The following is a 13,001-nucleotide window of genomic DNA, read 5'->3' as shown; positions in this document are numbered from 1 at the left end:
CACTGGAACGCAAGGACAGAAATAACCTGTAATTCTGCCTTCACTGTGGAAATAAATAGTTCAGATTTGAATGCGGTTTTTCACTGTATTCATTAGAGAAGTTGTAACTCTACTAATGGTTCCTTAGTATATTCTTCCTCTATTTTATTTAAAGTTTGGCCTGACTAAATATTTTCTTCTTTAAAACAATCCAGAAGCACATTCCCTGGACTTTTCCCATGGTAATCCCTCTTGACAACTTTAGGATTAAACTTCACTAATGTTTGTGACCTGACAGTAGATCAGCAGTCAGATAAAACCAGATAGAGAGAACCAATCCACCAAGGTCAGGACACCTTAAATGGGATTTTGTGATTCTAGAGACTCATGTTCCAATCTCTGTGTTCCCTGGTTCAAGCAGAAACTTGAATAAACTCATGTTTCCTATAACACAGGTTAAGTCCTTAATGACACTCTGTGTTGAACTGATCTTTGTCTCTTTGTGCTGCAAAAAGTTTCAGTGAAAAGTTAGTGTTGCCAAGAATGGAACCAAATGTCAAAACCTGCTATTTTCATTAAAAAAACAAACCCAAACAAACAAAACCACAAAAAAAGCCACAAAACAAACCACAAAAGAAAACCTCAACAAAACCATAAACAACCACATTTTGTCTGTCCTCTTTTATTTTAGAGTTGTTTATTCACTTAATCAAAATGCCTGTTAGAATAAAAAAGAAAGTTGCTTTTCTTCCTAAGAGGTCCTTTTTCTCTTTCTTAGGCAGCAGAAGCACAGATTGATTTGGAGCAGATCTGTGTGGCCACTGATAGTGCAAATATAAATGGAGCTCTGGTTTCATTTGTTTGCTACATGTTTTGTGCATTTCTTAAGCGAACTATATTTGGTAACTGTCAGAACAAAAATGTCAGGTAGACACCTGCTCCTTTGTATGTTACTGTTTGCTTAGCTGTAACTGGAGGTTTCTAATTCTTTCTCTTCAGTTTTTCTGTCTCAGAATATAAGATCACTCAGATACTTGGAGTACTCGATGTATCTTTTTGGCTAAACTGAAGCCAAGTTGGGAAAACAAGTATGAACGCTGCTTGTTCCCCATCTCCACTGAATCTTCCTTCATTTAATGTGGTTCCAGTTAGAGGAGATAAATGTGTGAAAACCAAGAGTAACAGAGGTGATGCTTTCTGATGGCTTTCCACCTCACTCCTGCAAGCAGTTTGGCATGCTTGTGCATTTTCCTAATGCAACTTCAAGAAATACCATTTATAAATAGCCTTTGGAGAGCTAGACAGTCTTCATCTGATTTGATAGAACCAGTCAGTCAAGGTCAGGAAACTTGAAGTGTAATTTTTGCTTAGATACTTGTAAGTAGCAGAAGAGAATTCCCCAGACATTTTACATTCTGTATGGGTTTTAAAACTACTGTAGCATAAGCTTTAATGGGCTGCGCAAAGGGGAATGTGTCCAAGACAGTGCCAGTATTGCAATCTTCCTTTTGATGCTGTGACTCTCTTCCACTCTATTGACCTATTTTTTCCAGACTATTGACCTATTTGGGAGGTGGTAGTGGAGAAGGTTCAGAGTATATTTTGTGTGTTTGTTTCTTTTCCGTATACATCCAATTTAGCACAAATAAAAACTCAGGACTGAATGAATCTTTTTTTCTTGGTCAGTAGTCAGCAGCCCAGCTGAAATGTTCCTCTGCTTTCCCAAATGCTTTTCTGATTGCATTAAGAAATTTGAACGTTTTGATACTTTGAACAGTTGCAGTAGAGTTGTTGCTGATTTCACCAGACCTTTAGCACTGAGAACTGGTGGATGTCAGCTGAGGTTGAAGAGATTGTATTTACTGAGGTTGTAAAGCAAGATTTGAGAGTTTTAGAAATGTTTGGAGAAAACAGTTTATCCTGTTTATACAAAACATAATATTTAACAAATTTTTAAACTAAACAAAACATAATGTTTCCTGAATCCGCTTGCACTGACTGTCACACTCCATCCCTTTGCTGCCACTTCTTCAGTTTTAAGATGATTTTCTCTAAATAGATTCAGTCTCATCTAATAAGCTTAGGTTTATCTAATTATCACCCAGGTAGGATTACATCTGTGAGCTGCCTGTGACTCCTGCCTGCAGTGACCTCCAGTTTGGAGGCGGCGGTGCTGCCCGGGGGCCGCCCCACAGCCGGAGGAGCTGTGCGGAAAGTGCTGCCTGCGGCCAGTTTTTTCTCTACACATACAGTGCTCGGTTTTGTTTTGTTTTGTTAATTAGAGAATTTGACAGACGGGGCCTGTGTAGCAGCCTCCACAGTTCAGGTAAGACCTTCCCCGCAGCCCCTTCCTTCTGCCAGGACATGAAGCACAAGTTGCTTCAACTGCCGTGGGCACTGAGGCTACTTGAGTATTTTTTGATGGAAGGTTTAATGTTGCTTCTAAAACCTTGCCCTTTCTGCTGCACTCTGGCACATCAGATTTGGAAGTGAGAGATTGTCTTCCACCTCAGTGTCAGAGTCATCGGGAATTTTTGGTTTTGTTTTGCCTCGGATGCTATTGCTGCATGGATTAGCGCTTACTGTGCAAGGGAATCTCATCCGAACCGTGTCCTTTGGAATGGTACTTTGGCATTTTCCATTTAAAACAAAAAGCAACTAAGTTTCTCAAAGAAGAGGTCTAATAAATAAGTGCAAATATTTTTACAGTTGTTAAATTTATATTTTTTCATAAATTAATGATTAAGTTTCTGTAAATTCTTACTTTGAAGAAGGTTCATCTTTTCAGTAGTGGGTTTGTTAAAGAAAAACCCACCAGTCCAAATGATGTGATTTATGCAGGAAGGGAAGAACAGAATTGGACAAAGTCCACCCGTTAAGAAATGCCTCTCTGGATATTTGGTGGTCTGGGCACCACTGCTGTGTAAGCTGCTGTAGAGCCACACAGAAATTGGTATCAGCAAATTTCAGGAGTTTGTCAGAGGAAAAAAACCAAACCAAACCAAACCCGAATGTTGTGGTTTGCTGCAGCTTATAAAAGCAGCAAATCCAGTGTCTGTTACCTGGCTGCTGCTGGAAGTGTTTCTCTTGGCTCTGAGAGCGTCTGTCGCGTTGCTGGTGGCCCAGTTCTGTGCGGCGGTTTTGCGGTGGGTGTAGACGGGGGATTAGCGACCGCAGGTCCCACTGGCCCTTGTCCAGCGTCTGGGGGGACCCTGCACTGGGCACAAAGCCAGCGAGGGCGGCGGGAGCTCAGCTCCCCAGCACTGCTGTCAGTTCTGGGCCAGCTCAAGTGAGGTGGACCTGGACAGCACTGGGGCAGGTAGGGAGCCCTGGCTAAAATGAAATTTAGGTTTGTAGTTTGCCTGCTCTTTTTTAATTTGTTGCTGAAGCAAACAGCCAGGTCTCACTCCCTGTCAGTCCTGCTCTCGTCTTTTCTCTTCCTTTTGGAAAAGCTTACATTGGCAGTAAGACACCAGTAAAGGAAAAGAGAATTAACTGTAATCCAGAAGCTGTATTCTGACATGAACAGGCATCGTGGGAGGCTTTTAGTTTGTATGTGGCAATCACTATTTGCATACAACAGGTAAAACCCCCCCTTGTGTCTGATCCTCAGCTGGTACCCTCTGGAGGATGAGTCCAGCATCACTGAGGTTCATGTTAACTGAACGGCTTGTCTTCAGTACCTGTTCAGTAAGTCTGATTTCCAAAGCAAACAAACAAAAAAACCCCATATGTATAGAGAGAGATTTTAAAATGAAATTGAATGAAAATTGGAATCTGTGACGCTTACCTATTAATATATAGTGGATTGCAGGATCAGGTCTGACATCCTGCATTGTTACAGCATAGCTGGTTTTTGATAGTGCGCTCTCAGATGTGCTCCTTGTGTGCTCTGAGAAGATAAAGCTTTCGTGCTACATGTCTGGTTACAGAAGTGATCTATTACTGACATTTTTTCCAGATTCTGCTTTTGTTGCACGTGAATGTTGAAATGGTGACCAGTGATTTCTAATTCGTGATGGCGTGCCAATAAAATAGAAACTCACGTTTCTAGTGCCAGAGTGCTCACAGTCACATTATTTCACATATTGTCTTGTTTAAAATTATATTATTTAAGAGTACACTGTTGGATGACAGTTTTTAGCTGTCGAGCTCAACTCTTATTGTTTGCTTTTTCTCTCTCTGCCTCTCCCCACCCTTTTCTTTATAACCAAAACACCTTTTTTATCTAGCAAGACGTTGAGAAGTTTACAGACCTAGAGAAACTCTACCTCTACCTTCAGCTGCCTTCGGGTCCCAGCAATGGAGACAAAAGGTACATGTGTGAGTGTGTAAGTGTGAGCGGTTAGTACTGAAAACTTACTTCTGTGGCACTTAACTGCTGAGGAAACCATTCACATAATGTGTTTGGTAGCAGAAGCACCTTTTTTTAAACATTAAGGACTCTTATTTTCCTGAAGATAGCTTTTTTTAAACTTTTATACCTTTTGTGCATGAATAGCTTGTAAATATAAAACTCCTAAAATACAAGAGTCATCAGAGAAAGTGTTTTGCAGCCGAAGTGTGATCGTTCCGTTGCTTTTCATGTAGGAAGTGATAATACAGCAGCACAAATGTAATGGTGGGGAAATGAAGGAACTGCTGGTATTTCTGGTAACATTTGTTTGACAAAAGGAGGTCTAAGAAAAACAGCCTGCAGATCACAACGTCCCAGAGTTAGTGTATGTTCCCAGTTGGGTGGTTATAGGCAGACAGGTGCCTGCAGGAAGCACTCAGGGCTGCCTGTAAGCAGGAGGGTGAACTCTTGCCCATCGCTGTCTGCTCATGTCTGTAAATCAGTCAAGAACTGGAGTGTGGAGTCTTTGTCAAATTGTAGATGAAAGAGGGCAATAACTGATGCCCAGGCCTCAAGGAACAGCTAAATGTGTGAGATAGTGGCTCGTTGTCTCTGGTGTCTCTCCACCCGTGTAAGCAGACAATTATTAAGTCTTGTAACTGAGGAGGAGCTATGGAGTGAACTGTTCATCGGCACTGCTTCTTCTTTCCCTAGCGATCAGATCTCCATGTCGTCCAGCCGTGCCCAGCAGATGCACGCCTTCTCATGGATACGGAACACCTTGGAAGAGCACCCCGAGACATCCCTTCCCAAGCAGGAGGTTTATGATGAATACAAGTGAGTGCTTCCCAACTGGATCTGTACATATGGCTTTAGCAAGTGTGGCTCTTTGACACTGGCTGTACTGGTACTCCACTGATGTACGAGTGCATATAGCAGAACAAGGCCTTATGTACATACTAGCTACAGTGAGGCAAACTGTATTTGTTATTTCTGCCATTGAAGATAAGACTGTCGTGTTTAAATTGTGCATTACATATGCTGAAGGAAAGGTACAAGTATTTCTTAACAAGTAAATATCTGTATGAATATTGTTTTTGTTTTGTGGACAGGGTGGCACAGATAAAAAGCACAATTTACTATCTTAGAGTATGTTTTTGTCTGCTTCTAGATATGTACGTATATGACTGCCTTAAAAAGGATGAGGGGCTTAATTGTTCCTCCTGGAAATGCAGCTATTTTGCACATAAGATCTAGCCCATCACACCTTTCTTTCCAGAATAATGCATAATTATTGGACCTTTCTGCAGCAAACCTGATTTCTACAGAGGCACAATATATCTGAATATGTATGAAACCAGTAACCAAGGCCACTGTGAGTCTGTGTTGTCAAGTGTCAAAGCTACCATGTAACGAGAAAGCGATTAGCAGCAAGGGAGAGGGAGCTGTCTGGAAGTTGGATTTGAATTCATTTACAGAACATTCCCCACAGGGGAAAAAAAAAAATCATCCTCAGCCCAGTTGCCTGAAGATGAATAGCAGATTTATGATCTAGTATGAATATTTCCGTAATCTGAACGACTTCAGTAATTTGCAGCGAGCTGAATCCCTTCACCTCCTAAGTGCCTACAGGATTCAGCCCTTTGTTATTGTGGGGTTGCCTTCTGCGAATACCTGCTTTTAATTAACGCTCTCTGGTCAAGTTTTTTTACTCTGAGTGAACTGAACCATGATGGCATTCGCTTGCCTGGGGTTGATCAACATGCACACACCTATTTCTGAGATCTCGCCACCGACTGGAGCGGTGACGCAGCCGGGAAGCGCAGCCAATGCACAGACGTGCTGGGGTGGCCAATCCCCGGGCAGCAGCCGCTCGCGCAGACACAGCAACAGCGGCAGCTGCTGTGCGGGAGAGAGATGGGAGCGTTATTCTTAAATATATTTCTTATTAAATAATTTATGGCCTGCTTCAGCAACAAATCTGCTTGGCTTCCATGCTGTGCCAAGCTGCAGATGCCCGGAAAAATCATCATCTACAGATTGTGGAGTGTGAAATTTGGATGGCTTTTGTATGTAGCTGCATCAAGTATTTGTGTATTGTATTTTTTTTCCTAACAAAATAAGGGTGGTAAGCAAATATTCAGGAACATATCAAATGTTTGGAATCTGTTCTCCTTTGAAAGCATCTGTTCTGTTTTTAAAACATTCAGTTTCTTTGAATATTTTCGTGAGTTATTCTTGCACACCAAAGGAAGAGTAGTCTTGGAGTGGGAGGTGGGGACAGGCATATAAATAGATAAGAGAGTTAGTCTCGATAAGTCATTTTTCTTTGCCTAAGAGTATTAAGACCTCTCAAAACTCACTTTGCCATATTAACAAGTTACCATTCTCTCCTGCGTGTGCAAAGACAGATATTGCATGAGTGCACAGTGAGCAAGCGTATGCACTCTGCACAGCTAAATCAAAGTTACAAGGTTTCAGAAGAGTGCCATGTCATACCAGCATCTATATTCCTACTGTAAATTTTAGTCAAAATAAACCTTGCAAAACCATTGGGCTTCTGCATCACCTTTCATGTGTGTGGGTTTTTTTTCTTCTTTTTGTTTTGTTTTGTTTTTGTTTGTTTTTTTGTTTTTTTGTTTTTTTGTTTTGTTTTTTGCTTCTGTGAAGAGGGAAAAGTCAGCAGCTTAGAAGCTTGCGCTCCACACAAGTCAACCATTGAGAAGTGTCGATAGTGTTCCAGCTCCTCTACCTTTCAGTAGCCTTTTCTCGCTGTGCTTATTCAACACAGTGGCTCTTTTTCCTCTTTTCTTGCTCTGAAATTTAATTGTGAATTCACATCTATAAGTGGATAAAAATTAATTGATTCATCGTCCTTTTGAAAGGCATATAATAAATGAAAAATGCATCATAAGGCAGTAACAGTTGGGAAGGTTGAGAGCTTGCAGCTGAATTTCAGAAAGAAGGCAGATTAGAGCTGGTTCACCTCTGGTTGGTGCTGCGGCACCGCTTGCACTGACAGAATATGCTGGGCTGTAAGAAGCTGTGTTTCTGTTGGGCACACACGGTTCTTCTGCCAGCTGCCTCTGGGAGCTATTTGGGGATACAGCCTGGAAAACACGGGAACTCATGGGGAGTTCCCTAAGGTGTTATCTAGCGTGCACAAAGTAGATGCTGCTTCCCATCAAATCCTTTCAATGTTTTCTTGCAAGTTGGTTTTACTTGGGAATCTTCTCCCTGTTAGTAGACACCCTTCTGGAGGCAGCCGGGTGTAAATATAGCTGAGTGCAGGGAACTAGTATTTCAAGTGTAAGTGTAGTTCTGCAGTACTTATGCAGACAAAATCCCTATTTGCCCACAAAATGATTTGTTGAGCTTTCAATAAACATTTGGGTCCTCTTATTTTGCTTCTGCTAGTGGCACAAAGAAAGAAAGTAATTCATATTTAAGTTGGGTACCCTGAAGATTCAATTGATACACTTAATATAGACTAGGAGGTCTTTGAGTCAGCCTGTATCTCTTTCCTTCAGCCTGTAAATCATTGATCTTTGCTTTACTGGCTGATGGGCCTGTTGATGCCACCTGATGCATAGATTACATGCACTAAGTGTTAAGGATGTTAACCAACAAGTTAGAAGGCTATTTGGAACCTATCACAGAAGGTATAGGAATACCATGTGAAACAACAGACACAAGATAGATGCTGATCGTGTTTGATGGAACTTAATGCATGTTTTTATATAGAACTCCCTGATAGAAACAGGGTGGGACCTATTGTTGTAAAATCCAGTCCTCTGTCATAAGCAACTACCTATATATTCATTTTAAAAGCCAATCAAACTCCATTTAAAGCAGTTGTTTCCCACCTCTGCTGCTGCCCTTGGGAGTCTGACCTGCAGTTTTGCTCCTCTGATGGTTTTCAGACATCTGTTTTCCACCCTGCCTGATTTTTAGGCCTCATTTCTGTGCCAGCATTAATTGTCTATTTAATGAGAACCTACCTCTTCCTAAGGTTCTTCACTCTAACCCATTTTTAGAGACCAGTTGCTTTTCTGGATTGGATAAGCCAAGATCTTTGTGTCATTTCATGCAACAGATTCTTTATCATTTGCTATTTGTAGTGGTTTCTCTGCCTAGGAAGCTATGTAAGCTGAGCCACGTAGCCTGACTGTCTTCATTGGCGTTTAGGTTAATCTTTTTTGTGGTTTAATTCCGGTGCACTCCTAGTATAGTTTATGTCTCCAGTACATTAAATTCAAACATCTTAGGAAAAAAAGAAAAGGCCTTTTCTTCTTATCATGTAGGGGAGCTCTGTACAAGGGAACATGAACAACCGCATGCCCGTTGTCATTCCTGTCTCTACGTAGACCTTCCCTCCCCCCATCTGTTTCCCACCCACCCTTCAAATAAGCAAAACAGCTCCTGGGCTCAGCGTAGTGCCAAGAGTGCAAGTAGCAGAGAGAAGAGCTTCAGGGAAGAGACTCCTGGTACGTGTTGTCAAGTCAATGAGAGACCACAGATGGACGTGGAGGCTCCTCGGCCGCGCCAGGAGGAGGAGGGGCCATATGGGATGATCTGTCTGAAAACCGAAATTACATGATGATAATAATAATAATAATAGCTCATAAATCACAAGCTTGCAGGAGCTGCCAGTATGGATACAAGGGAACCACGTAACTGTGTGTTTTGCTGCTAGCAAGTAATTGTCTTGAAACAGGTGTGCCAGACTTGAGGGACTGAGCTGCTTTTTTATTTAGTTATTTTCTCTTAGATAGAGAATAATTTTAACTTTAACGCTGATTGATTGACAGGTCCCTAATCCTCTTGTTTTGCTGTGGGTTTTTTTTTATTTCTTTGTCTGGGTTTTTTAAAAGCTGCTTTGCTGACGTTGAGTTTTAGTCAAAGATACTGCCGACAGCGGCAGAGGAATTCCAGGAGCCCTCCTTTGCGTGCTAGGTGAGACTTCAAGTCCTGTAATCAGTATCAGTAAGCAACGAAGACCCACCTTTTAGGAATTTTCAGAGTGAAGTTAAAATCCATTGGAGCCTGACAAGATGCATGTAAAAGAAAAAAAGGCGCACAGAGATCTCTCTATTACACATAAAGCATTATCCGATTCCTGAGAGGGCGCAGCAAGGTAGAAGTCTTCCTTTGTGTTAACTTCAAGGGACACATCCAGAATCCAGATTCTATGACTGACGTGCATTGAAATGAAATATGTTGGTATATAAATTGGATAAAGACTTTTGTGATGTCCCATACAGAAGCCAGACTAATGGCTGACTGCACACCAGCTTGCAGGCAACATCTCCTGGTTTGGACGGAGTGGCCCAGTAGCTGGAGGAAGCGGGTGCCACAAGCTCTGCAGGGAAATGTCAGAACCAAATAGCATAAAACTTGCTGTTTACCATTATCCAAATCTTTGCATTTGTAGCGCTGCTTTCCACGTGGAGGTCACCTACATACAGCCAAGGTAAAAGCAGCAGATACTTGCTCTGTAATAACGAGTGTTTTTACAGAGAATATGAGTGGAAGTAGCTTAAGAAATATATACTGTTTTCTGTAGGGCTGCGGTTTTCAGAGAAGACATTTTGACTGGCCTATTTGGATGCAAATGCCATTGTTAATTGTTACAGTTTTTACTAGGTGATGCTGTGACTGAAACTTCTGTCTCAGGAGTGCTGCTCTTTCTTTCTCTTTGTTCCTTTATGAGCAGAGCTTTGTTTGTATAATGTACTTGGTTGGAGTAGCAGGCAACGTGGTCTACAGAGTTATTGTGTTTCTTGTCTCCTGCTGATGCCCACACACGACCGTGTACAGCCACCTCTTCTTTTCAGAGGCAGGTTGTGTGTTGCTGGTAGGACTTCTCGTGGGAAAGGAGGTGGTTGCTATCTGGGGCTGACACTGTGCTGTAGGAAATCTGAATGAGAATGCTTTATTGTTATGTTTTGGGCCTTAATGCATTAACAGCTGTGAAATACTGCAAAAAAAAAAAAAAAAAGGCGATGTGGCATACATATCTTTGTGCAGCCTTAAGTACTTGCTGTGTAGGTAAACCTTCCAGAGCAGTTCCCACTTTTCTCTCTGCTTTCACACGTTTGTGATTTTCTGGAACATTTATGTTTTGCAGCGAAATCAAAGACTCTTGTTCTCTGCCTTAAGGAGATATTTCTTAAATATCTCAGATGTTGAAGCATCTGAATAGGTGATGAAATAAAATTCCTTCTGCTGTTCTTGAGAAATGAAGCCAGATAAAAGTGGCCATTTTACTAGAATAAGTAAATTTAGCAAATCAATTACCTTTTGTTGCTTTATTCCCCTGTATCATCAGGTTGTATACTCAGTTGCATGAAGATGTATATTCGCAGAGGCAGTTGAGATCTCAGTTAATTTAGGACTGTTAACAAATACAAGGATGTCTATAATTAAGCAGCTCTCGTAGTTCAGTAGTGATACAGTGGTAAGGCGATTAGGTCCTCAGTACGTGTTATGTTGCACCTGTAAAGGTGAAGCTTGTTCTCTGGGAAGGTATGGTTTATTAAATTCAGTTCTGTTAAGCTTTATTAAATTGAGTTTGTGTAGGCAGAGTCTTTCTCTGGACACTGACAAATGTCTTACCTACTGCTTTTCAAATATTCCTGCAGGACTTCAAGCCTTACGATGCTCAAGCTATACTTCTGGCTAGAATGTCTCTGATTTTATTATGTCCTAAAATAAGTGAATTGAAACATATGCTTCAAACTAAGTTGTGGAGTAAATCTTAACTGTGCTCTAGATAATGCCACTACATGTTATGTCTACGCATGACTTGTCTTTGAACTCAGTAGAAAACAAGGCAAAAACTATGGTATTAATAGCTCTGTTTATACATTTTTTATTGCATTCAATTCGTTGTGGATAGCTTCATTAATATTAAATGTGGTTCTAAATATAGGTGGGTATAAGTGTTTTCTTTTGAAAACCTTTGATGGAGTCTAGCATGCAGACTGGCCTCTTGTATTGACTTTGATTCCATTCACGCTTTCTTTCTCTTTGTTGCAGGAGCTATTGTGACAATCTTGGCTACCACCCATTAAGTGCTGCTGACTTTGGAAAGATCATGAAAAATGTCTTTCCAAATATGAAGGCCCGTCGTCTAGGCACAAGAGGCAAATCAAAATATCCTTTGCTAGAGCGCTTCTCAGTAACTTCTTCTGCACTTACCTGGAGAACATCTGTCATTATGGCTTAACTACCAGCCAAGTGTAGAAGTAATGTTAAATTAAAAAATGCAGACACTTTCCCAGCATTTTTAAAAAATCATTAATTGCAGTAGTGTTAGTTTGCAAGATACAACTTTAGAAACAAGTACCTAAATTTCAGTTCTGATGTTTAGTTGTCACAGCAGTGAGGAATCAAAGAAACTTTATCATTTAGAGCAAAGGGAGATATTAGAATAAAGGAACGTTTTATACGTGCAGTAGCTAATATTTTATTGGTACTACAGCTCAGAATTATCAGAACATTTCTTGCTTTTATATTATACTTGTGCACACCAGTAACCTTTTAAAAGTTAGCTGTAAAGCCAAAGGTCCTTCTTAAGCTGTGCTACAGATAGTTCATAAAACTGCCCCTCCTCGACCACTGGTATTGCTAGAAAGAGGGGACTGGGAAGTTGTCAGAAAAGCTGACTTCAGACTTGGGGACGGCACAATCTGAGGCTTGTCCTCCCATCAGAGGGGCAGGTGGCTTCCTTCACTGCATGGCGCAGAGCTCCTGAGGCAGGAAACACAATCCAGAGCAAAAGCTTCTAGGGTGGGGAGCGCTGTTTCTCTTGACTGCAGTCTTGTTTTCTGTGCCCAAAGCTGGAATCCACTCGCTTCCCTCCTTCCCTGTTAGAGAAATAGTCCATCCCAGAGGGTGTGCAAAACCACTACCCTATGCAATTGTAACTTTATACAAATGTTAAAGTATTTTTTAAAATGATGTTGTCATAGTGTAATTAGACATAATTGCCACAGGCAGAACTATACATAGATCTTAGGACAGATTAGTTTACCAATCAATAGGCAGCCACAGTGAAGAATTCGGGGCAAAATCTCTGCAGAAGAGCCTGCTCATAATGCTGGTGGTTCTGCTGCTTCGGTATAGGGGCAAGGAGTTCTGCTAGGAAAGAAGCACGGTAATCAAGTTTAAAGGCTACAAGGATGCGGGTTTTTCTCAGGTTTTTCTGAGACTGAGCTGTAGTATGTCTAGAGTTTAGCATGCTGAGGTGTTACATTAAAAAAGATCTGTTGGTGATTTTCAAAGTTGTTTTTTCATCAGCAAGAATTTTGTCTTTTCCAAGTTAAGAATTATACCTTCCCTTGAGAATCCTTAGAAACCATCATGAAGTAATGTAATGCCTGCTGCATCCCCCCAGGGGCAGCTCTTGCTCCATTCTGATGTGCAGCTAAGCCATTGCAGTAAGCAAGGGAGGGAGAGCATTAAAAGGCCAAAAGGCATCATGGTGCTTGTAGGCTTTAATTAAAAACCACTCAAAACAACTATCCATAATTATATGGACTCACTGTAATACTGGCCTTTTCCTAGGTCTTGCTTGATCATGCACTTACAGAGAATTAAGTGCTAGCGGGCAGCCCAGAATTATTTGTCTTCCATAGAGAAAAAAAACTTCCATGTAGCAGTAAATGGAGAAGTTATGTGT

The 13,001-nt window shown here is 41.2% G+C and overlaps 1 protein-coding gene across 6 annotated transcripts in view; it reads left to right on the top strand.

The window, feature by feature from the left end:
* The window catches only part of RFX7 (regulatory factor X7), a 52,476-nt gene that overhangs the window by 26,152 nt on the left and 13,323 nt on the right, over nucleotides 1–13,001 (top strand). For 3 of the 6 annotated variants that reach the window (XM_082061218.1, XM_082061215.1, XM_082061216.1), the window contains 2 exons: nucleotides 4,212–4,294; nucleotides 5,030–5,152. In XM_082061218.1, coding sequence (XP_081917344.1) covers nucleotides 4,282–4,294; nucleotides 5,030–5,152 — 136 coding nt within the window. In that variant the 5' untranslated portion in view covers nucleotides 4,212–4,281. Of the gene's footprint in view, nucleotides 1–4,211; nucleotides 4,295–5,029; nucleotides 5,153–11,356; nucleotides 11,478–13,001 lie in introns of all 6 variants that reach the window. The other 3 variants (XM_082061214.1, XM_082061219.1, XM_082061217.1) reach the window with 2 other exon arrangements.

The sequence above is a fragment of the Streptopelia decaocto genome, assembly GCF_964273445.1.
Source record: "Streptopelia decaocto genome assembly, chromosome: 9".
Lineage (NCBI taxonomy): Eukaryota > Metazoa > Chordata > Aves > Columbiformes > Columbidae > Streptopelia > Streptopelia decaocto.
The sequence above is the reverse complement of the archived record's forward strand: the minus strand, read 5'-3'. Positions and strand labels throughout refer to the sequence as shown.